The following is a 26,291-nucleotide window of genomic DNA, read 5'->3' as shown; positions in this document are numbered from 1 at the left end:
CAGAGCATCCACAGTGTAGTGCAAAAGTTATCTTATGACCGACAGTCATATCAGATTTTAGGAACACAGGCACACAGCGGTACAAATTTAGCGCTACAAGTTTAGCGATGGGTATTAGACTTCACTGAAAATTGTTTTCTCCGCAGTTTACGCTGGTTCATTGCTTTGTTTCATCTGTGGTGATTGTGCAAATGATACCGCTGTTTGCACGAGGGACGGCCGTCTTCCTTGCTACGTACAGTATTTTTTTTCTCTTCTATTTTTGCCACGTGTTCACGTTGACGAAAAAGGAGAAATCAAAGGCGTACACCTCATTCGGTCATCGCATAGCATAGCATAGGCCTCTACAGCGTTCCAGCCTCGCGGGAGGCCACCGAGAAGATCCGTGCCGGCACCTTCTCTCCCTCTTCACCGTCGCCGGCTCGCCCGTCCTGTCTGTCCTGACCACGCGGGTGCGGCACCTGCACGCCCTGCAGATCGCCGACCACCCCTCGGGCACCCTCCATGCTCCTGCGGTCCGCGCCGCGCCGCCTCCACCTGCTCCGGCCGCACCACCTACGCCTCCTCTCCGCCGCTGCGCTCGCCTCCGCCGCCCCGGCCCAGCTCCCAACCGAGTGGACCGAGGCTCCGCTTGCCTGCGTCCGCCCGGCCACCGCCGATGCCTCGCTGTTCCACGTCTCGCTTGACCTCTCCGCGCACCGGGGGCTCCTCGCCTCCCACGCCGCCGCCGGCCAGTTCCTCCCCTTCCGTCTCCCCGCCGCGCCATACCCCATCTTCCTCGCCATCGCATCCCCTCCTCCCCCGCCCGCGCCCGCGCCGGCGCCCGAGGCCCTAGCCGGGTCAGGGTCACCTTCCTGCTTCGACTTCCTCGTCAAGTGCCTCCCGGGAACCCCCTCCGCGCGCCTCTGTGACCTCCGCCCCGGCGACCTCGTCCATGTTGGCGCCAGCGTCGTCGGCCGCGGATTTGACGTCACCAGGATAGCCGATGCCTGCGACGTTCTCGTCTTCGCCACCGGATCCGGGATCAGGTGCGTTTCTACCACTGCCCTTTCCGACAGGCTATCCTTCATTGGTCAAACCCGCATCAATTGCACTGCACCATGCACAGCTGCTCCATTTTAGGCCTCAAATAATCCACAGTTTGATGCAATTCGGAATTGTGGCGAGAAAAAGGATCAATTACTAAATTGTGATAATCATACGGGGTGAGGGTGCCATCTGGATTTTTTTTCTTCAAAAAAACCTCTTCGAAGAAGGCAGGGTGCTCCTGCAATTAATAAGAAGAGAATTGATCTGGTTTATAGGGAAACTGGGCCCAAAACCTTACAGCCGCACGGTTTGTTAGTAGGAAAACCGAGAAAAAAAAACTAGGCCCGGCGCCCCAAACAACAACCCTCCTGCAAACACACAGCACCAACCCATAAAAGACAGAGCCGTCATGTGTCATCGTCGCCGAGCTTGTAGCAACAAGCAGCTCCGACCTACAAACAGCAACACTACAACAAGGCATATCTAGGAGGAGAAAGCAGCACGTCATCGTTGCCCAGCATTGCCGCACCCCACAGCGAGCAGCTCCGACTTCACCATTGCAAGCTCAGACCAAGAGTGACTGCAATGCGCCCCATGTGAACCAACTATGCTGGATTATTATATGTATATATCCATTATCTATTGTGCGAGCTATTTCTCGTATTACTTCCAACAAATCTTGATCCATAAGTTTCTCCTAATTGCTTAACCAACCATTAGTACTCTTGGGACTTGGGATATAATCAGAACATGCACATGCTCAGTGGAAGATATAAGCGTGAAAAGGCATTAGCTGCAAGATATTTATTAGGTTTTCACTTCTTCAGATAAATAAGCCATTTAGTTGTTGCATGTATGTTCTATGCTGTGCTGCCACATGCCATACCAAGCAATTTACCAACAATGCCCTGTTCTTGATTGGATTCCTCTATCCCTTCGATGAATGAGCAATACCATTCCCATGAATAGCTTTGTCAGATTTATTCAGCTGCAAACATCATTGCCTCTAGAAGCCTGCTCTCTAGATAAGCTATATCTATGTTATGAAAGCACATATACACCCTTGCCCTAAGAAGTCTGTATTAGTGTATCTATTCAAATGCGTACAAGTACACTTGTACAAGACATGCAGATGCATGTACATTGGAATATATAATTATTCTCAGTCTCTCCTTCACATTTGTTAATTGCAGCCCTATACGATCACTTATTGAGTCAGGTTTTGCTGAAAACAAGAAAACTGGTGTAAGCCTCTTTTATGGGGTTAGAAATCTTCAGAGGATGGGATATCAGGTAGGTAGGTTTATGTCAGATTAGTTGTACAGTTTGTATAATGTCATACTCCGTATATGATGGCTGGTGACTATGTGGTCTGACAGGAGAGGTTCCATGATTGGGAATCCAGAGGAGTTAAAATTGTACCTGTCCTGTCAAGACCAGATGGTCAATGGACAGGCGAGCGAGGTTATGTCCAGGTGCTGTTATCTTTTTACTCCCATGTTATTTAGAGTTTGTTGTGTTTTTGTGTGTTATAGAGTTTCTTTTGCATTTTGTAGAATGTGTTCTCAAGGATGAAGAATATTGTAAACCCTTCATCAGTGGGAGCAATTTTGTGTGGGCATAAACAGATGACTGAGGTATGGTAATTTTGCTTGTTTTCCTCTCATTTTTATCTTAGACACTCGAGGTAACTATTAGACACAAGTTGGTAGCACCTTCTACATTCAGCATTTTTTTTTGTACCCATGTGTCACAATGTTCTCTACTTCAACATGTTTTTTTCTCTTCTGAACATGGAAACATTAGAAATGTTCTTATAATAGGGGCCTGCATCGATATGTAATATAGGCTAATAATTATTGGAAGCTCAGAATTTTTATCTACTACAAGGTTTTAGTTTGTTCATTGTTAGGGACATCTACTTAACATAAATCATAAAGTTGCACGCCATTGTCATGTTTTGAACCATATTTTGTTTGTGCTGATCTATAGTTCATAGTGTCTATTTTTGGCAGACTAAAATGACTAGCCGGCTGTTCGGCTGGCTGGCCAGCCCACTCAGGCACTCACGCTTGCACTGTTAACATGAACGTGTCTTCCAGTCAGAACAGTATTTTTCTCTTACAACAATCCAGCCGAAACAGTATTTTGGCTTATTTTTCAGGCCAGCCAAACAGCCTGGAAGTTTGTACATTGTTTGATAAATGTTGTCTTCTATGCTTGTCATTCAGGATTAACACCCATCCAATTTCTTTATGGTAAATGTTGTCTTCTATGCTTCTTTGCTGATCTTATGTAAATGTTCGTATGACGTAGGAAATCACAAGAGTTCTTGTTGCTGATGGTTTGTCAAAAGACAGGATCTTAACTAACTTCTGACCGCTAGTAGGACACTGTTCCATCCTTTTTTGGAGGCTGTACCTTTTTTGTACTACAATACAATCGAGCAGCTATTCTTTAAAGCAGTGCGAATGCAGCAACAGGAAGACAGTTGCGTAATAAGGGCAGATCATTTCCCCTCGTGACCACAATCACCATATTGGCTTATTGCTGAATGCCTTATGTAAATCTCAACAGCATGTGACCACAATCACCAAAGGCCCTAGTTGAGATTGTTTTGTAGCATCTGAGACATTTATCCGGGGATATAATGTAAGGCGCCGATGTACCAAGCAAGGTCTTTTTTTTTTAGAAAAAAGAGGAGATATAGATGTAGCATTATTTGCAGTTAGTACTCCGTATATGCGCTGTGTGCCTTTTGCAGCGCTGAGATTTTGGTGTATATTGTCAGAATTTTGTATTAATTGAGTGGAATGTAGCATATCGATGCATGCTGTTTAATTTAGGGGGTCTCTTAATTTAGACGCGTTCAAAGTGTCTGTTGCACTATGGGTCTCAATGATCTAATACTTAAAAATGCACCACTACAGTAGGACACAATGTCTCCGTTCTAGCCCTTTTATCGACTTCAGCCTTCGGAGGTCGGACAGCTAACCAAATGCTGCTGCAGCAGCAACATAACGCCTTTTAAGTCCCAAACAAGTTGGGGTAAGTTAGAGTTGAAACCCAGCAGAAGCAATAGGTTCAGGCACTGAATAGCTGTCTTCCAAGCACTCGTATCAAAAATCACGCTTCATTGTCAACTCTTAACAAATTTTCGAAGCCAGCAAATATAAGTATCTTCTAACGTTTCATAGCACAAATCGAAGAAATATGTTATCAGCACAACAACAATTAACGGAGAACATCAGGAAGGAAAAATTGATCTTTCTGTCCTCAACAATTATTAACTGAGAACATCACGAACGAAATATCGATCTTTCCGGGGTATCTTCAGTTTGCGCTCTCACTTCCAAGGGCCCTCTGGCCATCTTTCAATAGTTGCCTCTTGTCATTAGGTTCTGCAGAGTTACTATGCCTTTCATGGTGGTGCCGATGGTGACGGTGAAGGTGGTGACGGTGGCCATTCTTGTGAGACCTTTTGCCATTTCTCATCTTCCCTGATTCAGCAGCATCTCTATCATCTGATGACTCCTCCAAGGATTGGCTCCTGAGATGCTTATGGCTGTTGGAATCTGACCTTGCATCCTCGTCACTTGATCTCAGACGCTTCCCATGTCTCGACTTAACCTTGCCCTTGTCCTTGTCCGAGTCATCATCGGATGACCGATGGTGGCGTCTGCGGCTCTGAGAATGATCCTTGGCAGATCTCTGTTCTTCCTCGTCACTGCTGCAGTCTTCAGAGTCTGACCTTGAAGAGTGTCGGTGATGCCTTCTTCTGTGCGAGCGCTTCTTCCTTGGACGTTCTTCTTCAGACCTGCTCTCATATTCACTGTCGCTCTCGTCACTTGAGTCTGTGCTCCTTCTGGACCTATGCTTGCGTCTCCTGGCATCAGAGTCAGAATGTTCATGCTTCTTGTTCCTTCTACGGTCCTTCCTCTTCCTATGTTTCCTATCAATATCGCTGTCATAGTCACTGTCAGGGTCCGAAGAAGATTCTCCTCTCCTCCTGTGCTTTCTTGATTTTAGCTTCTTCGCCTTTGCTTCTGCATCAGCCTTGGCCTTAGCTGCTGCTTCTAGCTTCTGCTCCCACTTTAGTGGGGCTTCTTTCTTCTCAAGGATCCTCCTTTTCTTCTCTTCGACCAGCTGCAGGAACCTTTTGGCATCCATCCCGAAAAATCAGATAACACAAAACCTGTAGGGACGTGAAATGATGCAAGGAAGTGCATCTCATAAAAGAGACAAAAACACTGTTAGTTTTTTGAACGACTGAAATTATATAGCGCACTAGTAGAGATGTAAATCTAATCAGATAGATTGAAAGCTTTCAACAACAAATTTTCCATGTACAGACATAACAAAATGTGGTGAATTAATTCCTAACAGCAAATTACTTGGATGCGCTTTGAGCTAGTTTAAGCCTCAAATGTACTGTAACCAATGTATTCTTGATAATACTCACGCAATTCAAATAATGTTCAAGTCAACTTTCTATGGAGAGTGGCCAATCAATCATGTTCAAAGCTAAATGGCTTCTAAGCTTTCAAGCTCATAAAACTATGTTAACAAAAGGGATCTCAAAGGTATCACAACTATACACAATATCCTAAAAAATAACTTATGTGAGAAAGATATGGTAGACCAAAATCAGTGGCCCCTGATAAATGAAAAATGGCTCTTCATAAAGCAATTTTTTAAACATGATTATGGTTATGAATCTGGGTGCAGCAAAAGAGACACAGACTTCTAATTAATTTTAACTCCCAACATCCTATATTTCGAAATGACAGTAATACGAGCAGACACTGCTGCACAAGCATGAAGGTTATCACTAGGAGAAGCTAAGGCTAATTGCAGTCGCCACCAAGAACCGAACACAGAGTATGCACGATTATACACTCTTACCTTGTCGTCCAAAATTCCCAAGTCTGGAGAAAGACCCTTCCTTTTCCTTTTGCTTAGACCACAATTCACCTGCAATAGCAACCAAACGAAAACACAGTTGGAAAATATAAATTCGGGAAAAGTAATTTGAAAGGGGTATTCTCGACTAAGAAACACATCCGTGCATAAAGACAGCGAAGCGTACTCAGATCCCATCCGCATCCAATTCCAATTCACATCGCACAACAGAGAGCTAACAAAATTTGAAGTCCATACACCCGAGGATTCTCGAAAAACACGACAGATCTGAACCAGAACAACAGCCGAGAACCACCGCGCCCCAAACCCTAACTGCGCTTTATAAGACATTTAACCCCTGCAGCTCACAGATCTGGCTGCAGTCACCCCGATCTGGAGCCAACGCCACCAGAAGACACGATCTGAGCCAAAGCGCGCTACCATCGTAGCATCATAGAGTTCAAAAATTCGACGATTTTTTTTTTCGGGAAAAGATTGGGAGAATACCGCAAAACAAGCGGGCAAGAGCGGGACTCAGCGAATTGGCGAAGCGCGGGTAGGCGGCGAAGGTTCGTATCGTGCGTGAAGGTCGTCGCCGCCTAGTCGCAGACTGATGAGAGAAGAGAAAGGAAACTTGGCCCGTCGCCGCCGCAACCGGGTCGCCCGGCTGTACGCCGCGCGGCGGCGGTGGTCGTGCACGCGGAGGTTGTGGGTTGCCGGGGGCCGCTGCGGGCGAAGGCGGCGACCAGTATGACTCGGCGAGCTACGCGCGCAACTTCGACGACGGGGCGTGGATGGCCGAGGAGGGCGTGTCATGGAACGCGCGTTCGTTCGGCGCGTGCCTACCGCCGTACAACAAGTAACACCGCAACAGGCATTTTTCTTCGGGGAAAAAAACACGGCAACGAAGCCCTACACTGAGGCTTCCAGCTGCGCAGACACAGCAGTGGATATCCTCCTATACTACTAGCGTTACATAAAATTTAACAAGTGGAACAAGATCATAAATCTGTTTGGCTTCAACACAGAACTAATCGATTATAGAAATTTAACGACGTGTCAATCAATTTAACCTGCAATTGATCATGGGAGAATAATCCTATCAGTAATTTAAGGTGAAACATATCGGTATTGTACCAGACCATTCCAAATGTATGGTTAGATAGCCGATTCAATAAGGCTATCGACCGACGTATCCATAAAATAAAGATCTTTAAATCAAGGATTATCGGCTAATATTAAATAATAATGATATGAATCAGAATAACCGATGCTCATGGAACATTAGAAAGCATCGTCGGCTAAATGGAACATGATCGATATAAAGCGTCGAGCCGATAAGTTTGATGAAAAGAATATAACATGCGAACAAATCAGTTGTTTAATATAAATAAATCTACAAACAGTTTGAATCTAATCTATTATCATCAACAATGAGGTTCGATCGGATTGATGCAACTATGATAATGATAACAAACTAAATTCAAAGAATCTATAAAACCATCTATATCCTGACATATTCATGAAAACATGCTATATGCATAAGAGTATAGGCAAATCGGCTAAAATAGCCGATGCAGTCATAGCAAACAAACAGAGTACATATATTGATCATGAACAAGACCACTAATCGATAATTTCTAATCTAAAGTCTTACCAATGAGGCTTGACCGGATCGATGCAGCTATGGTAGTATCATTAGATTATATCTCATTAATTTGTGAGTTTATTCAAGATTGAAACGTGTCTTTAGATGCATACTATGTTTGATTGGAATAAAGATAAAACAGCCGATCTAGCAGAATTAAGCCATCGATTATAAGATTTAAAGCGTGACCAGATCGAAGGACGACCAATTAAGATGATATGATATCGATCTATCTCTATCTCAATCAGTTGATTTGTTATAATTAATAAAACATTAATTATAACAAGATCGATAACTGGTGAATCAACGAAAAACAGCAAGAAAAACCTTACTAATCTTAGCAGATTCTATAACTGATGATATTGTATTAAACAACAACTTATTTAACACAAGATCGATAACTTTGATCTATATTATGATTCGTAACAGATCAATCATCTGATGCAGCCTTACAAACTACGATACATATTGATAACTAACTTATATTATGGCTCATAAAAGATCAATCAGCTGATGCAGCTTTACAAGCACAATACAAGTCATGACGATACTCACAAGCAAGCTGGAGGTCGATCAGTCGATGCAGCCCTGTTTGCTGAAGAACTCGCTGAGATCTACATTACTCATACTCTTAATGCGATGGCGAAAGCCGGAAAGATTGTGGCTCCGTTCGGCTTACCTTAAAAACAGCACTATTCAGCTTGGTTTTTCAACCGAAACAGTGTTTTTTCTCTCACAACAATTCATCCAGAACAATGTTTTTCAGCCAGTTTCAGCCAAGATTCAGCAAGCCAAACGGGGCCTGTATTGATTGAGTGTTCGTCTTTTCTTTTTTACAATAACCAGGGTCTAATATTTATACCCGAAACCCAAATATGAATCCTACTCAAATACTGATTTATTACAATTCTTGGAATAAAAGAAAATTTTCCTAACTTAATAATAACTTAGATCCCTAATTTTCCTTATCTGTAGAGTCCGACACACCTTCCTGGCGCTATTCAAGCATAGTCCATTGACGTCGTCTGCTGACGTCATCTATAAAATAGACGATTTTGACATCGCATCTAAGCGCATGTTCGCTTTTCTTATAATCCATCTTTTTCAGCTTATTTTTTCAGCCGGAACAGTTTTTCCTCTCACAACAAATCAGCCGGAATAGTGTATCGGCTTTTCGGCGAAGCGAACGGAGCCTAAATCAGCTGATACCGATTCACATCTAATCGATTCCTTGACGACACAATCCTGAAAACTTTGAATTCCCACGTTCTTTTTCCTAAATTTTGGTGTAAACAACTAGGCATCGAATCACATAGTGTCGCTTGACGTTTAATGCTTAATCACATAAAAAATGTCGCCGTAGGATTTATGCGGTCGCTATAGGATTTATGATGGTTAAACTTCTAAATTAACTTGATTTATATAAAATAACAATATTTATATCTCTCAATAAATTATTATAGAAATATATTTCTATTAATCATGTATTATAAATATTAACGGTTTCTTATACAAATTTGATCATAATATCTGTTTTTTCGAGAAATAGGAAAAAAAAATTCTTATTGGAGGGAGTGAGTATACGGTGACTAGCGAACGAATCGGATCATACGGAGTACAGACCCATCGAGCTATGCGGACATGACGGTACCATACCACCATTGCTTTGCTTAGCAGTACTCTTGTTAGGCTAGTCCTGGAGTTTCGATCTAAGCAAATGCAATGCAAGTGAAGTAGTACTACAAGCACAAACATGGCATTAATTAGAGTTATTGAGATATGATGAAAGTAATACACTGTCTCAAGATTTCCAAACAAATTGACACCACCATTAGAACAAGTCTCAAATTTCAACCTACAATCTCCAATCCCGTGTATAATGTTTTGGTAACCTTCGAAACAATAAAACATATCGACCATTAGCATCGGTTATAAGTAGAAAACAGAATTCACAGTTTAAATGTAGCTACTAAACACTAACCCACACTCAAGGATGAAGGGGGTATAAACACCAACAGGTTCGTTCCACAAACTGAGATAAGTCAACCGGCGCAACAAGGAAAGAGTGGCTGCATTTGCCGACGGGCGACCAAGGGTACGAGCCAATAAAAACATCACAAGATTTGAGTATTACTAACAAACAGAGACACAATATCCATGGAGTATAGCAACTTGGAAAGTTAAAACATTGACCAGAAAGGTGCCATAGACTAAAAGACTACCTCCAAAATTTTAGGTGCCTCCAAAATTTTAGGTGCAGTCGGCAAAACAGAACAAATTCAAGTAACCATTCTAGCCGAGATCACTAGCAGACATTGTGCACGGATGTCTCCACAAGTGACATATGGCAAAAAATCTCAGCGGCACGGCATCAGTTCCGTGGCCTGGTGGACCAGGTCGATGAGGAGGATGAAGAGTTTGAGGAAAATCTTGATCCACCACGCCAGCGGTCAGTAGCCGGAGGAGGGCCATCTTGGCGGGGTGGGGGTGCATCCTGTCGCGCAGGAGGGCCATCTTGCCTGAGTGAACGCTCATCAGGGCGCGAGCGCTCTCCACGTGGACCCCAGCGGTCTTCATCGCGTGGGCGCACATCTGTTGGCCTCCGGCTGCCACCAGGTGGACCCCAGCGGTCTTCATCCCGTGGGCGCACATCTGTTGGTCTCTGGCTGCCACCAGGTGGACCCCAGCGGTCTTCATCGCGTGAGCGCACATCTGTTGGTCTCTGGCTGCCACCAGAGCTGCTGCCGCTATCGCCGCTGAGTTTAAACTTCGGAATATATCTACCAGGAGCTGGAGCAGCGGCTGCCACAGCTGCAGCAGGGGCTGCTGCTGGCTCACGAGGTGGCTGTGCAACAGGTGTAGAATCAGGAGTATGCACAGCCTCAGATCCCTTCAGGAGCTTCTCCCTGCTCGCCTTTGCCTTCTCCTCCAACTCCATCTCTCTAAGTCGCTGCCTTTCAGCAATAGCATCAAGCTTAGCTTTCCTTTCAGCCTCCTCTCTCTTCCTCCTCTCTTCCTCTGCGGGAGAGTAAACAGTATAATCAATAATATGGATGAAACAGGATTTGAATCCTTAAGTTCCATTTGGCCAAATATGGAATGATATAGAGAGTGAGCCACATTCAGTTACACAGTAGCAAATAGAGTTTATGCTATTTGTTGATTAAGTATCAAAAATCAATGTTAGGTTAGTGTTGGATCAGTTTGAACAGGGACCTCTTCATATACTGACCAAAAACTAATTTTAGTATTGCAATGGTCGAGAACCAAAACCGAACATAACGTAATTTGATTCATTATTAACGAGACATCAAAACCAATGAAATCATGTGAACAGCATTCAGACAATTATTTTTAGTATTAAAACAAAGCACGCAAAACTGAAAACATTATACATTTATACCTACAAGTAAACTTTTAGCTTTAGGTGAAAGAACTACAACGTTATGGTTCAATTTCAGTAGTTTCGCAGAAGACCAAACTGAACTAGGGCGAAATAGCCAGTGGCCAACTTTCAAGGTAAACTAGGCCACATTTTGCTCATTCTTACTTAACAATGCACCACGGCCATTTTGACTACAATTACAGGATAACACAAAAAATAATTTACTGGTCAAAGTTTTGCTTTCGAAAGGTACCCAAAAAAAACCAAGCAGAAGTGTGCCAACAAGTACAATCAACGAATGATGAATATAATCGGTTCAGAATTCACTTGCCTTCACATTTTCTAGCTTCCTCTTCCTCGCGAAGCCTTTCAATCCGCTGTTCCTCCAGGTTCAGATAATACATCAATTTCCTTACTGTCTCCCTTTCACGCTTTCTTGATGATATCAGCTGACTGATCCGTTCATCTCTCTCTTTTTTCAGACGACCAAACTCAGCTTCACGACGTTGGACGATTTTCTCCTGGAAAGCATTCTGCAACAGCGAAACAGAAAGTCAGGAAGAGAAGGGAAGGTTATTTGTCATGAACAAAGATATCGGAATATATAGTCAGCTTGACAGCTCGTTAGTTAAGAGGCACAAAAGAATCTCAAATTCGAGCATCATGTTCTGTAAATTTCAATGAAAAATTACAGTGGCCAGCATTAGATCCTGAGCAATCTTATCTTGATTATAGGGTAAGGCATTCTATGTATAACAAATACTCCCTCTGTTCCAAATTATAAGTCGTTTTGGTTTTTCAAGATACATAGTTTTTGCTATGTATCTAGACAGTGTATATCTAAGCGCATAGCAAAACTAACATATCTAGAAAAGCTAAAACGTCTTATATTTTGGAACGGAGGAAGTAGCAAGCAACCATAAATTCATTGCTATATGGTAACAGATTAGTCGAAGTGTATATCAAAATAGCCATTTGTAATAAGAGGTGGTTTTGGATCAAAACAGCATCACAGGTTAAATATATACCAAACAGAAGCAACCTGCATTGTGATGTAGAGGCTTAATAACAAAGACATGAGTAGCATACGAACCTTGTGTTCCAACATTCGAGAAAGTCTATTTTTCTCTTGCAAGTCGCCAGCATGGTGTTGCTTGCTGAGTTCAATCTCCCGCTGCAAGCAGAAATAAATGACTAAAGTGCTCACATGTATCTGAACTGCATAAACAATAAAAGAACAGTAGAAAACTGACAAGCTGCTCTTGCTCGTGAAGGATCTTCTCTTCCTCAAGACGTTTCTCGAAAGCTTGCTCGATCAGTGGTGCCTCTTCCTGCCTTTTTGCCCTTTCCAGATAATCCATTGTTTTTGCAAGCCTCTGCAGTTTTTTCTCCATTTCCTGGCGCTCCTTCAACTGTTCATTCAATGCCAATTCCATGATGGCCTCCTTAGTAAGCTCCTGCACCCAAATATTCAGATCTATAAGAATATTGAAGAGGTTTACAATTCAAAGATAGAACGGTAATTCAAGTTCTAGCCAACACTGGAATATAGAATTTTAGGCTTTTAGCAGTGTGACTGTGATCAACATTACTTCAGTACAACGGCACAATGTTATCGATAGTACATGTAGCAAGATAATACAAAACTGAAAATCAATAAATACAACCATCCGCCTTAGCATGTAGCATATTTAGGATTAAAAATGAAATTTAGCTCTATCGTACTCTTGTACCATCAAATTTTAGTCCGCAGCCAAAATAATATTCAATTATCCCATGCACCATATCAGACATCTAAGTTGCCCACACTAACAAAACCAAAGGAGCACACAGGTGCCAACACGTTTGTACAATACTGAAATGAAGCACGAAATACAAGATCTGAGCCCGGCATGGAGTTCGCCTCCTTGTTTGAGCCAGAAATTCCCAATTGAAACCTTGATCATGTCTACATGTACATCGCCTTTCACCTACTGGTTATCTGATCCTCCACTAAAATCCTTATAGAAACTTAAAGCAAATAAAGGACCATTGTTTTGACAAATATAGATAGCAAGCAGTGCTAGTTGTTGTAAAGCAATAACTGTTTCTTACCCCTTCAACAACGACATGTTTTTTCCCTGCTTTCTTCAAGTCTTCTAGCAACTTTTTTGCTTCTGCTTTATTTTTTTCCTCTATCTCTCTACGAATCCGCTCGTGCTCCCTCTGCTTCTGTTCATTGAGAAGCCTCACCCTTTCCTCGTCCACAGTTTTCCTTTGACTGTTCATTCTCTTTGTTTCTTCTTCTTTTTCCTGGAAAAAGAGAGCAACCATAAACAAAAACGTAATATAAAAGGTAAAAACTTGAAAGCATTGAAGAGTAATCAAATAACATATACCTTCTCCAATATTTTGCGCTCAAGCTCTTCTTTGCGCTTTTCAATGATGGACTTTCTTGCAAGAAGCCTCTTATGTTCATTCTCCACTATTCCAGCCAAACTAATGAGACTTTCACCGAGTTTAGTCAGCTTTTTCACTGGTGGACGAATATGATTCCTCGCTTTATTTAATGAATCAGCCAGAACACTAAGGTGATCACTTAATCCATCAGATTCTATGTCCTATAAAGAGAAATTGGTCATAATAATGTCAGTGTTCGATCTCATCATGAAGTAATGCATTCAGCATCACACAAATATATGACAGATAGCTGGCAATCCAAGTAAATTCAAGCACATAAGAACACCAGCAAGATCTTCCAGATTTCACAAATATGTTCAAACACAATTTGAGGAGCTAAAGGGCTATTGCATGTATTCTGAAAGAAAAGGGTACCACAGTGGAGCACATGCTCATAAAGTCATAAAATACATATAGTGGGTGATGAGTATCTATATATTAAAAGTAAATTAATTGAAGAACATTAAGAAATAGTAATAACCACGGTGACAATGCGAACCCACTGTACAAAACCTTGACCCATGTGGTACTGCATACATGTGTTTCTAGAAGATAAAACATCAAGGAACATGAAATAATGGAGGGCCAATATAGACCTTGCACATCTTAAATACTTAAATCATGAAAAGAAAACGATATAACAGACATCTACACGAAGCTTACAACCAAGAGGCAACTGTGAACAGATAATGAACAGAGTCAGGACCACATACCACAGTACCAAAATGAACAGCTCCTGATAAATGGTTAACTTTTATAGCAACAAAATTGTGTTTCACAGCATCAACAGAAATCTTCTCCACAACAGAGAAGTCAAAGAAAGGGATCATTCTTGAGAGCATATCAATCTTCATGGACTGGAAAATAAAAGAGGCCTGAGAAGTGGAAGAGACGTTAAAATCATTATTGCAACATATAGCAATTATATAAGATATGTACAAACATATATAGCAGAACGTGAATTAGGACCTGTTGCAGCACTCTCAATGTTGTCAGCTTCTCCAATGCTGATATGTACTGAGATAACTTAACCTCTGGAACAGAAGAAGCTGACGAAAGCTTCCCTCCAATCTTTGAAATCTTTGAAAGAAGTGGCTGCACTTTTGATGCAAGGTCCAGAGGGAGAAACTCATGTTCCAAAAGGTTGTATAAATCTCGCACTTCTTGGGAAGCACATGAAAGGACTCCTTTGGACACCTACAAGCCATCAAAGATATTGATAGCTATTTATGACAGCAGAGAGATAGCATTGATTTTATATTGATTATTAGGATATGTATAATCCTGCACTAATCATAGATTGGGTGTAATCCCATAGATAGGCTCCGATACCATGTAGAATAGACAGGAAAGGAGGGAATCACCACACACTGAATGTGGGTGGGGAGCCTTTCATATATAGCTAATATGTATACAAGGAAATTACACATATGGAAAGCTATACCCTGTACAAGGAAGCAATCCTAGGCTATACATAGAAAGAATCCTAGGCTATATATGGCAGCTAGCCTATCTATGGGATTACACCCAATCTATGATTAGTGCAGGATTATACATATCCTAATATTGATGGACCAGAGTAAGGAGATGACAATGCTTTCATATTTCAGCTATCCAACTCACATAGTAAAAAGGAGAATCATGTTAAGTGCTGCAAATAAGCAGTTAATTATAACATAAAAATAACTTAGCAGCACAATTGCCACAGAAGAAAGCTCTTTGAAAGTGTCATGGCCATGCTGAACCGTTTGATGTAATTACAATATCACACGCATTAAAACGTCCCTTCCCGAGCAAGACATCTTTCTAGAGTGATAAAACAAAATAATAAAAAAAATGTTTATAAAGGAATGCATGTGGTAAGACCAAATACAAAAATTAGAAAACACAGTTGCAGGAATAACAGTATGATTTTCAGAACGTACCAATTCGGATAGAAGAGATGCTCTTGAAGGCTGCAAAAAGGATAGCAGACTGATCAGGGTGGAAAAAGTGCTACTGAACAAACTCTTTAATTTACAAACAGTTTGGAGAACAAACCATTTCTCTATTTTCACGCTTGGAATCAAGCGAGAAGTTAACAAGGTTGGCCATCCGCATGTTACGCTCCTTCTCATTCTCTGTCTCAAAATGAGATGCACCATATTTTTGGTCATAAGGTGCCACAGATAGTGCAGCGAGCAAGAAAGAAGATGCTATTAATTGTAGATCCTTCTGTGACAAGTTCTTATTGTAGCTCTTTTGCAAGTTGAAAAGCTTGAGCCATGCATACGCATGATAAAGGTGGCTATCAGATATCCAGAAAATTTCAGTTAATTTTGCATAATACACCACCAAGACAGAAGGTTTGGGCATTTTCTTCACCATGCTCATCAAACCATGGATATCTTCCACAGATCGGAAGGCTTCCTGCAAGATGGTACATTCAGTGACAATTAGAGGAATGTAACATTTACATGGATAAAGAATTAATTAAAATACGTAGGTTCTGGAACAAACCTGCCATAGGGAAACCTCTGTAGCAACTTTAAGCTGTTCAACACGTGTATCAAGATACAGTTGTAAACTTTCAGGTGCAGCCAGATCAGGCCGATCTCTTTGATCGCGATATTTATTGAGATTGGCAAGATGATTTCTGATGATCTCACACAACCTACGGAATTCAGTTGTTCTCTTATACTGCTTACAGAATTGAAAAGCCCTATGAGCAGTCATCTGCATATTAGGAAGTTAATCAGTCACAAAAGCTACTCATAAGTATTTACCGGAGCACAAATTGTACAAGGAATAAAATTAATACAGGCAAATGTAGGTACATGATCCGATAGGAAAGTCAGTAATGCCAAACCATTTAACCAGAATATTAGATATTACATTAAGCTATTGACTTCAGAAGATATGTTTTGAATTTAATAGCAAAAGCACGTGAATTTCAGATAGAAACTGGTTGTATGATCACATACATCTGAATAGGGTGATTGTTGAATAGATATAGGGGAGGCAAAAAAAGTATAAATAATTCAACAGAAAATAAAAAACTATATAAATGGTAAATGTACTGTACCGATATCATGGACAAATTACGTATCACATACGAAGTAAATTCAACAAATACAAACAATACAATGCTCATAAGAGAATAGCTTACAGCATATAACGCTTCAAGCTTTGAATTGTTCTTTAGTATCTCAAGAACCGTCCTGTATGTCTCCCAGAGGAACTTAAACCAAGGAGTGACAACCTCTTTATCTGATCGGTCCTTTCCTTTCTCCCCACTAACAAAACTGAGCATCAGGTCCTCGGGACGCTTGTCTGCTTCCAAATCTTCAACGTCCAGAGCATCTTCCAGGGCTTCTGCCTGACTCTTAGCTTGTTCAGCTCTCTCGTTGGAAAGCTGCATGAAGTGCTTTATGACATCCTCCAAGGATGACACGTTTACTTGCTGGCAGACAATCCTATACTGAATAAGACCATCTTTTGCATATCTTCCTTGCCTCAGGTCAACACAGAGTTCTACATACTTCATCATGATCTTTTCAAGAGGCTTTTGCCATGACCTGTACCTTCTCGAGGTAATGAGATCATGTAAAACCTGGAGAGCTGCCTGCTTTTGCCCAACGTGAATCAATTCTGAAATAAAAGCAGAGCAAGCGATCAGTATACACATCTTTTGCGCCAATATGAGTAGATGTCTAAGAATTTGCGATCATCTTCAGAACAATATCAGTACAAAGTCATGAGTCATGCAATAACTAAACCAGTTTAGATAAAATAAAAAGTGAGGTCAAATTCTTGGGGTTTCTTTTCTTTTTTTGGTAAACTTATTGGTACTCGTGGAGTTGGCAATAGCAAGTAAAAACATGGATATAAGGGGGGGGGAAAAAAAAGTACTGCCACTGTTCACTTCAGCTTCCACTGGAAGCCTTAAAACTAAAATGGCATGGCTTAGCATTATTACATGACATAATTCATCAAAAAAGAATCTCAATGTGTCAAGTTATCCCACATAATGAGGTAGAACAGACAACTTGCTAATATTTGTTTGTATATGCAGTAACCGAGGCTCACCTATCTAATGGAACATCAATTTAGCCAATGTTCGAACTTCCAAACCAACCTAACATGTAGAATCTAACCTACCACTCAATGGCTTCATCAGCAGTAAACATTTCCTATTGAATTATAGCAATAAACACATCAAACGCTTCATCTTCACGCTATCCTAATTCTCAAGTGCCTAACGAATTCTACATGTGGCAGGCGTAGCTGCAACACTACCGCAACAACCACCACCTGCATAGCTGCAGATAAAAAACGAGCCAAGTCCCAGCAGTACCTTCAGCTCTCTTGAGTGCGTTCTCAGGTTTCGCAAAAGTCGCCATGGTCGCAGTGAGGGTTCTGTGGTGGCGATATACTCCTGCACCACACCAACAAACCAAACAGCAAAAACTGGGTTAGGTCAGGTATTCAGGAAAGCAGTAACGTGAAATCCATCGAGCAAAGGCTTTCACCACGCAACAGATCGATTCGAACTAGCGGCAGGCCCACGATTTAGAGGTTGGGCATTCAAAATATGAAGGGTCATAAAAAAATACAACCAAAAACCTAATATTTGGCATGTATATAATACCATATCGTAATCGTAACAAGTGTATAAATAGAGCAATATAACACATATTTGAGTACGTTTTTATAGAATTGAGCATAACTTGAAATTGTTCAACATAGAAGTGCCAATTGTTCAACATATCTAAGTGGCAACTCGCTCTAATTAATTCTCACTGGTTGTAGCTCTGCTCTTTCGAAGCCACTCACAAATTGCATCCAAGGATGCATTGAAATGCAAAGCCAACTTACAAATTCAATTCACTGGTGCTGGTGGACAGGACAGGTGGAGTGGTGTCTCTGCTCCAATCGGCAACCGCCCGGCGCCCTGCCGACCGTAGAGGCTCCAATCGGCTGGCTCAGGGGCTCTGCTCCGATCGGCGGAGTGGCAGACCTCCGGACACCCTACGCTGACCGCTCGGTGCTCGACTGCCACGCCCTGCACGTCAGGCGCCGTCGCCCGCAGCCCCCGCCCCAGCGGCCAGCGCCCAACCGCCCAGGTCACCGCCGTCCGCCGCCGCCGCTAGGGGTTTTGGGAAATTTGGGAGAGGAGAGAAACGGGAGAAGACAGGAGGATGAAAAGGATCGAACGGAACGAGTCGGCGACGCGATCACTCGCGTGTGCCTCCACGAGGGGGTCCTCCTGGTCGTGGCCTCGTGGGCTCCTGGCGGCGGGGGGCTCTGGGAGAAGCTGGACCTTGTTGGGCCAGCGGTTGTTGGGCCAGCAGGAGAAGATTGTTCGAGTTGAATTCAGGAATTCGCCGACATGTTGACTATTTTTCATTCTTTTTATTAAAACACATTCGTGTATTATACACTATAGATTCCTTTTTAGCAAAAATAATAGGCATATTCAACTGAATACCCTTGATTTCAAGTGGGTCTGCCCCTGGTTCGAACGGTAAATTCCATATAAAAACACCGGAGAAACTCGGATATACCACTAATCGAGATGAGACTGAACGATGGGCGCCGAAGTTACCTGTAGATCGCCGGCGACGAGCACGGGGAGGCAACGTGGGGCCGTCTGGCTTGGAGGTGGGGATCTGGGAGTTCGTACGGAGACAGCGGTGACGCAAGGGAAAGATGATGCGATGCCAGGGCGGTGCGGGGTGAGCGTTTCTGGCTTTCTGCGCGACGTGGATGGATCTATATTCTATAGGCATTGGTTTTCACTTTTCAGGTGACGGGACTCTGCGGGGGTGTCTGATCTTCGGACGGGCAGCTGGGATCAAGCCGTAGGGGCCACGTTTTCGGAGGCAAGGGGAAACAGAGGATTGGGTTGAAATCTCTGGCCCAGTTTTATGTGGGCCTTGTAGAGAGGCCCATAGAAGATGGCCATCCTTTTCAACAGAATCTTGGTTTTTTTCGTCTATAAACAAAAACAGAATTTTGGTTTTCCAATCCAATAATGGTGATTCGATATTTCGAGGTAAATTACAATCCTCTCCCTACATTTCTCCGCAACTCAAAAAAAAATTAACGTGCCCTGTTCACGTCGCTGTCTCGGTGTCCGTGGCTACGTAGTTTGAGGAAATTTGGACACTGTTAAATCTATACACTACTAAAGTTTGTTTCAATGTTTCTATAATTCATTTGACTATATCATTCTGAATTTCTGCGTTCCAAACACCTCTTCCTATTTCTTTTCTATGTTTTATAATCCTCCGTCTTACCACTATGTTCAGTGGCAGAGCCAGTACCTGCAACACCGGTCCAAAAACAACATAATCTTGCTTTAACTCCATGTAACATAAGCTTAAGGCGAGTCTAATCTAATTTCTATTAGTCAGGTACTTGTTTAGCATTTTCAACTATAAATAGTACCAGGCGCAAGACCTGTCTAGCTCGCTGGTTGGTTTCAGCCAGCCTAAACCAGCCAGCCAATAATGTTTTTTTCTCACAATAAATCAGCACCAGCCAGCCCAAACCAGCCCAGAAACCAACCAGCGAACAAGCCGTATGTGCATTGTCTGTCCCGTAATTTTTTTTTTATTTCTCCGTGTTTTCTTTCCTTTGCCAAACAAACCCTACGTACAATTAGGCCCAGGCCTGAAGTGGGGCGGGGCGGGAGGGGCAGGCGTCCCAGGCCCAGGTTGCCGATGGGCCCCTCTCCCCAGGTATGCATACAGTACTAGTACAACACAGCCAAACATACGCCAGAGCAGAGTCCAATGAATCGACGACACCGGTGATACGCATTCAGCATCCGCATGAGTCGCTTCCTTCCTTCGAGTTTTACGGTTGGACTTCCTTTCCTTCTACGTGACTGCGCGAGGTCGCCGCCCGCCCGCCGGCCGGGCAGTCCGCGCGACTGCGCGCTCCGGCGTGATCTGCTACAGATCATCTGCATAGGACGTGATGAGGCAGGCAGCAGATCATCTGCATACGACTGAACTCTGAAGCTGAACGTGATGTACTGAACCGCATTGGTACGAATCAATCTCTGTCCTATTCCTATCTCTTATGATCCCCAATTCCCTATTCCCTAATCATAGGGCGTGATTCAGATTTCAAAGACCTGCGAATTGGGATTTGCAAATTGCGATTTAATTGAGTATTCAAATATTCAATGTGCTAGGCACTTGACTCCCTAAGGTAGTGTATAATTGCTTAGTCTTTGTGAATTTTCTATTTGTATAATTGTTTAATTTTTGACTAATTGTTTCTCTAAATTTTATTTGATATAGACTTTGCTTTTGCATTCGATTAACTGTTTATTTGTAACATTTCGTATAGTGTGTATATATATACTAGCAATGAGTGGTACTAGTAGTATAATCGTTATCATATTTTTATATAAAAAGGCCCTAAATTTTAACTTCGTTCTAAGGTCTAAAAAACTCAGGACCGGCCATGTGTACAATGTGTCGTGTTGTGCATTTCCAATACTGGCCCTATTTGTCTCAGCATTTTTCAGCGAACAAACAGTGTTTTTCCTCTCACAATATTTCAGCATAAGCATCAGGTATAATCTAAATTTCAGCGAAACGTTGTGTTGCTGCCGCCAAAAGGTACCACTGTGGTGCGCATTTTCATCATGTCGCATACGCATACACGGTGCGGTTGCTTGCCCAAGATCTAGAATTCTGGATTAGGGTGGGGGATATCTCTCGGGGGGATGGCATCTGTAAATTTTTCACGTGGGAAGCTACTACTCTCTTGGCTCAATGTGGAGCACAGATGGTACCGCCTTTCGTGCAAAGATGCCCATCTTTCCGAGCGAACACGTGCAGCACTTGAGCAGGACATACTACACGAGTAGTAACTCTCTTTTTTTCAGTGCCGAAGCTGATTAAAAATACCGTAATTCCCCTCCTAAGATTCCAACGCCTTGATTGGCGTCGCCAGCACTAGACTGGTCACAGGCGGGCAAAGATTGGGGGAATATATGGGGCAAGGCAAGACGCCGGAATCCTCTGATTTTCCAGTAGGTCCATCTCGGGGTCTGTCGCCTTCGCGCCACGCCGATCCATCCGGCCCTCTCCTCGCAGTGCAAACCCCCCACCACCACCCCCACACACACCCTTTGTTTAATGAGCTAACCACAACGAGATGGCAATTTAGCAATAAAGAAGAAGAAAAACAATGTGTCAATGAAGCTAATGCTTGTTCCCCATCGCACCGGAAGGAATTAGTTTTCTCGAACAACCGCTATCGTCTTCTGTTGGTTACAGCATTATTCAGCATGTTTACTGGTTAATTTCTGGGCTGATAAGTTCGACTGGTGCTAGTTTGTTGTGAGAGAAAACAACAATACCTACTCTGAACAATTTGCTGCTAGCCTTGTTTCTCCGTTCGACGAGTGATGGATTGGTCTCTGCTTGTCCTCTTTCCTTTTTTATCTGAACAAAAGACGACCTCCAGCTTAGTACTATCAACTTAATCAGCTTTGTTAACGTGTTATCAGTTTGTGGCCTCCAACTCAACAATGGCTAGGTAGCTAGCACTGCACTGCCAAAGCGGCCGTTGGTGCCGGTCTGCCGGACTTTGTCAAGCTCTGCAGCCCATATTCTAAGGGCGCGTTTAGATGAAAAAAAAAATTAGGTTTTGGCTACTGTGGCATTTTCGTTTTTATTTGACAATTAGTGTCTAATTATAGACTAATTAGGTTCGAAAGTTTCGTCTCGCGATTTTTCACTCAACTATATAATTAGTTTTTTTTTCGTCTACATTTAATACTCCATGCATGTGCCGCAAGATTTGATGTGATGGATAGTGTGTAAAAAAATTTGGGACTAAACAGGCCCGCAGCAGCAGCTAGCAGGCGCCTGCAGGGTGCAGGCTGCAGCAAGCTAAGTTTAGGTCTGAAAAAGGCAAGAAAGAAAAGCAGCGTGTTTGATTAGAATTAGCAAGCTGGCTAGCTAGCCTAGCCAGCACTAAGAAGCTTAGCTAACTTGTGCCTGTGATCCTGTGACAGAGACCCGGCCGCCGAATTAACAAGTGATTAACAGATGCCATGCTAGAGCGGTTGATACAGTGACATCCCTCCCACCGAGACGGAGGGTCCAAATGCATGCATGCCCTGCGTCGTCGCTTGACGCTCTCTGCCGAATCGAGAGCTGTTTTGTCCATGGGGAGAGCAGAGAGCTGTCTCGCGTCCTCTCGCTGCCACGTACTACTGCCTCTGTCCAAAAAGAACGTCTACGGGTTGCGTCTTGCGTGTCACGTAGGTAGTTCATGTTTGAACTAGAGCGAATGATATTCACGTTTATGACTCCAAATTAATTTATTATAAAGAATATATTTTTGTAACTCTAATGGTATTTGTTTAGTATTATAAATGATATTTTTTTATTTATAATTAGTTAAACATAAGGAACTAAAACTGTGTACTAGAATTGTATTTATTTTAGGACGGATGTAGTACAATTGTCTTGGTTATCCTGGGGACTGGGGAGGGACTATAGTAACCTAGCGAGAAAGATTTCTGGAGTTGATTAAGCGAGCGAGCTGCTCCTAACCTGTCTGCATCATCAGAGTAATCAAAATCATTTGCTTGTCCTCTTGCATGCATGCACCGCACCAACTCAACTCGGCTCTTCCACCCTGGCCTGCGCCTGCTGCTGCGTCGGGCGTCGTATACATACACCCGCTTCACCATCTCCCTCTCACTGGCCCCAACAAGGCATCGTCTGATCGCCGTCTCGTCCCCTCCTCCTCTTTCTCCTCTGATCTCCTGAATCCCGATCCCCTCGCTCTGATCGAGTTGGTGTGCGTGTTCATGGGGAACACGCCGTCGTGCATACAGCTGGCGGTGGCGCCCGCGGGGGGCGGCGGCCGCGCCTCCTCGTCGTCGTCACCCTCGGCGGCGGCGGCCAACACCACCAAGGTGATCCACGCGGACGGCACCGTCAAGCGGCTGGCGCGCCCGGTGCGCGCGTCGGAGCTCATGCTCGACCACCCGGGCCAGTTCGTCTGCGACGCCCGCCGCCTCGCCGTCGGCTGCCGCGTCCCCGGCGTGGCCGCCGACGAGCTCCTCCAGCCGCGCCACGCCTACTTCCTTCCTTCCCATGGACATGCTCTACTCCGTGCTCACCGACGAGGAGATGGCCGCGCTCTCCGACTCCCACGCCGCCACGGCCGCCGCCTCCGCCTGGAAGAGGATCAGGATCACCACCGCCGCCCACCGCGACCGCCACCACGGCCGCCGGAGCGCGACCGGGGGCCGGAGCCACGCGAAGGACGAGGCCTGCAGCGATGGCGCCAGGGTGTACCCGATGCTCCGCCTGCTCGAGACCGGCGATCTCGGCGCGGATAATAGCAAACGTGAATTACGCGCCGGCCCTGCAGGCAAGTCGGGCGGCGGCGGCGCCGGGTTGAGGCGGCACCGGTCGTGGCAGCCGGTGCTGGACACCATCGAGGAGGTTCCGTGACGAGGCGGGCGGCCGGTTGACCGGCGGGGCGCCGCTGGAGTGAGCAGCTTCGGTTGCGCTGGTGTTAGGCGGGCGGCAGCAAGCTTGAGCTGGCTTCCGGGTGTACAGTAGCTAGCTTCCAGCTATTCTTTTTTCTTTTTCCCTTTTTTTTTGGTAAAGCCATTGGTTTTTGGGTCTACACGCACGACTGGCAAATTGATTGTCAAGTTTTTGTGCTCGGGAAACAAAATAAGAAAATCGAGAGCCTTTTTCGAAGTGAATCATCACTCGAACTATATCCTGAAAATGCATTCTGAATTAGCCTTCTTAAGAATAATATAATAAAATGAGTATCTTAATTTTTGAATGTATACATTGTTTTAAATAAGGTATACAATTTTTGTAGTAATAAATATAAATAATACACAACATGTTATTGATTCTGTTTTTATCTGATCACCATCGGAATTTACTATTGTCTATAGAAAAGATTTCGACGGCTAGCGCCTCTATTTGCAGCATTATCTGTAGCACGAGAGGAACAAAAGTTTCCACTAGTGTCACCGAAGACCGGCAAACTTTTTTGGTGACCAATTTTGAACCTTGATAATAGCACATAGGGAAACACCTGATTAAAAATTGTAGGACGATAGAACTGCTACAATTGTAAAATCGTAGACTCTACTCAATTGAATTGTAGAATCAACCCAAATTAACTAATATCATAAAGTTGTAAAATTGTACAATAGAATCGAGATTTTAACAACTATGCGATGGATATGTTTCACCTGTGAACTTAATAAAGTAGCTTAATTTGTTAGATTTCTTATGGTGAAACCTAGGTTCAACTTTTATTTTTCTAAAAATTACTTATTTTAGGATTAAATGGCAATATTGTTTTAGTGGTAGGATTTAACGTGCTCATGGACACGTACGTGTTTGTAGGGTATGGTTTGTGTGTGCGTATAGGGTTGATGAACGTAGGTATGCGGATACCTCTGTGAAAGTAAAAAAAAAGCTGTCGCTGTGGGCGGCTCAGCAAGATATACGTACATGTGTTGCTGAATGCCGAGTGGACCTCAGCTGTACATGCAACTTGTTATGGAACAACAAAGGGATCATATCTCAAAATGGTCCTTATTTTAGGTCATGTTGCTTTGAAGCAATCAAGCAAACAAGGAAGATATCATATAATATGCCAGTATATTATCTACCTGTAATGACACGTACAACAACTCAACACACCGGTTCTCAATGGTTGCAACTTGCTAGAGAATGAGAGAGAAATAAACTTTCATATATAAGCAAGCCTCCTAATAAACAGGCTATTTTACTGGTTGAAAAAGCTAGCATGTACAATATTTGCAAACAACATTTCTTTAGGAAGAAAGTGTCATGCATTACACTACACTAGGAATTCCTAGGCTGCGAATTTGTCCTAGATTAAACTAACTCCAAGAGCCTCACCGTCTAGTAGCCTTTTTTTTTCTTAACAATAGCCACCAACAGTCTCTTGGGGCCACGTCCACGTTAACTAGTACAACATCTAAGAGTATCTCCAGGAGTTGGATATACTTTACTTGCTAGATTAATAGATATAACAAGTTAATAGAAGTTAAATTTTGTCCTTCTCCTATAGTCTTCTACAGTAGCGTTCTAAATAATTTTGCATCGGTAACCCTAACTATTTCTGTCGGGTTGAAAGCTCTAGTTTGATTTTGGTGAATTGATGAAACCCTAAGTGCTAACTTAGTTTATCAAGTGATCATAAGATAGGTAGCACACTCCAAGTGATGAAGCAAATAAAGATCATAACATGATGATGATGATACTATGATGATGATCAAGTGCTCGGACTTAGAAAGAAGAAAGAGAAAAACAAAAAGCTCAAGACAAAGGTATAAACCATAGAAGCTAATTTATTTTGTTGATCAAGACACTTAGAGAGTGTGATCACATTTAGGTTTGATAGCCGTACTATGTGAAACTCGTATCGAAATGCAGCTATCAAAGTGCCACTAGATGCTCTAACTCATTGCATATGCATTTAGGATCTAGTGGAGTGCTAACACCCTTGAAAATATTTGTAAAAATATGCTAACACATGTGCACAAGATGATACACTTGGTGGTTAGCACATTTGAGCAAGGGTGAAGAAGATAGAGTCGAAGAGGAGTTAGCCGCACCGGTTACAGAGTGACCGGACACGTCCGATATTTGGCGATGAACTCAGCGACCGGACGCGTCCGGTCGCCACACCGGACACGTCCGGTGTGAATCAGAAAACACAATGTTCGGCAGTACAGTCGATCGGACACTGGCAGCGTCCGGTCCGGTATCACCGGACGCGTCCGGTCGAGCATGGATGCTTACTGTACTCCACCGGACGCTAAGGCTCAGCGTCCGGTCGTTTTCTAACAGACATGTC

At 43.2% G+C, this 26,291-nt stretch overlaps 3 protein-coding genes and 1 pseudogene across 9 annotated transcripts; 2 read left to right on the top strand and 2 right to left on the bottom strand.

Moving 5' to 3' along the window:
- The first annotated feature begins 8 nt into the window (after nucleotides 1-8).
- Nucleotides 9-3,869, top strand: LOC136461873 (fruit protein pKIWI502-like). 2 transcript variants are annotated; one of them, XM_066461227.1, is made up of 5 exons: nucleotides 9-1,028; nucleotides 2,223-2,322; nucleotides 2,409-2,504; nucleotides 2,586-2,666; nucleotides 3,045-3,336. In XM_066461227.1, the coding sequence occupies exons 1-5, from the start codon at nucleotides 505-507 to the stop codon at nucleotides 3,111-3,113; spliced, it is 870 nt and encodes a 289-aa protein (XP_066317324.1). In that variant the 5' UTR covers nucleotides 9-504; the 3' UTR covers nucleotides 3,114-3,336. The 2 variants fall into 2 exon arrangements, with proteins under 2 accessions (XP_066317324.1, XP_066317325.1); XM_066461228.1 differs by lacking the exon at nucleotides 3,045-3,336 and adding an exon at nucleotides 3,346-3,869 and having other exon boundaries at nucleotides 22-1,028.
- A 331-nt stretch (nucleotides 3,870-4,200) lies between these two features.
- On the bottom strand, nucleotides 4,201-6,824 carry LOC136457875 (uncharacterized). 5 transcript variants are annotated; one of them, XM_066457889.1, is made up of 3 exons: nucleotides 6,119-6,824; nucleotides 5,935-6,003; nucleotides 4,201-5,258 (listed from the first exon to the last, which is right to left on the bottom strand). In XM_066457889.1, exon 3 carries the CDS (start codon nucleotides 5,197-5,199, stop codon nucleotides 4,363-4,365), a length of 837 nt encoding a protein of 278 aa, XP_066313986.1. In that variant the 5' UTR covers nucleotides 5,200-5,258; nucleotides 5,935-6,003; nucleotides 6,119-6,824; the 3' UTR covers nucleotides 4,201-4,362. The 5 variants fall into 5 exon arrangements, with proteins under 5 accessions (XP_066313986.1, XP_066313987.1, XP_066313985.1 ...); XM_066457890.1 differs by having other exon boundaries at nucleotides 4,201-5,224; XM_066457888.1 differs by having other exon boundaries at nucleotides 6,439-6,824.
- Nucleotides 6,825-9,675: 2,851 nt separating this feature from the next.
- On the bottom strand, nucleotides 9,676-19,120 carry LOC136461872 (eukaryotic translation initiation factor 3 subunit A-like). 2 transcript variants are annotated; one of them, XM_066461226.1, is made up of 14 exons: nucleotides 18,991-19,120; nucleotides 17,740-17,820; nucleotides 16,552-17,033; nucleotides 15,903-16,118; nucleotides 15,444-15,812; nucleotides 15,329-15,358; nucleotides 14,373-14,600; nucleotides 14,117-14,278; nucleotides 13,343-13,564; nucleotides 13,059-13,256; nucleotides 12,218-12,421; nucleotides 12,058-12,138; nucleotides 11,296-11,497; nucleotides 9,676-10,597 (listed from the first exon to the last, which is right to left on the bottom strand). In XM_066461226.1, exons 2-14 carry the CDS (start codon nucleotides 17,783-17,785, stop codon nucleotides 9,951-9,953), a joined length of 3,087 nt encoding a protein of 1,028 aa, XP_066317323.1. In that variant the 5' UTR covers nucleotides 17,786-17,820; nucleotides 18,991-19,120; the 3' UTR covers nucleotides 9,676-9,950. The 2 variants fall into 2 exon arrangements, with proteins under 2 accessions (XP_066317323.1, XP_066317322.1); XM_066461225.1 differs by lacking the exon at nucleotides 18,991-19,120 and adding an exon at nucleotides 18,261-18,618.
- A 4,032-nt stretch (nucleotides 19,121-23,152) lies between these two features.
- LOC136457874 (uncharacterized) lies at nucleotides 23,153-24,051 on the top strand (annotated as a pseudogene).
- Nucleotides 24,052-26,291: the final 2,240 nt, after the last annotated feature.

This window comes from Miscanthus floridulus, chromosome 6, assembly GCF_019320115.1.
Source record: "Miscanthus floridulus cultivar M001 chromosome 6, ASM1932011v1, whole genome shotgun sequence".
Lineage (NCBI taxonomy): Eukaryota > Viridiplantae > Streptophyta > Magnoliopsida > Poales > Poaceae > Miscanthus > Miscanthus floridulus.
Note: the sequence above shows the minus strand (reverse complement) of the source record. Positions and strands in the feature narration are given on the sequence as shown.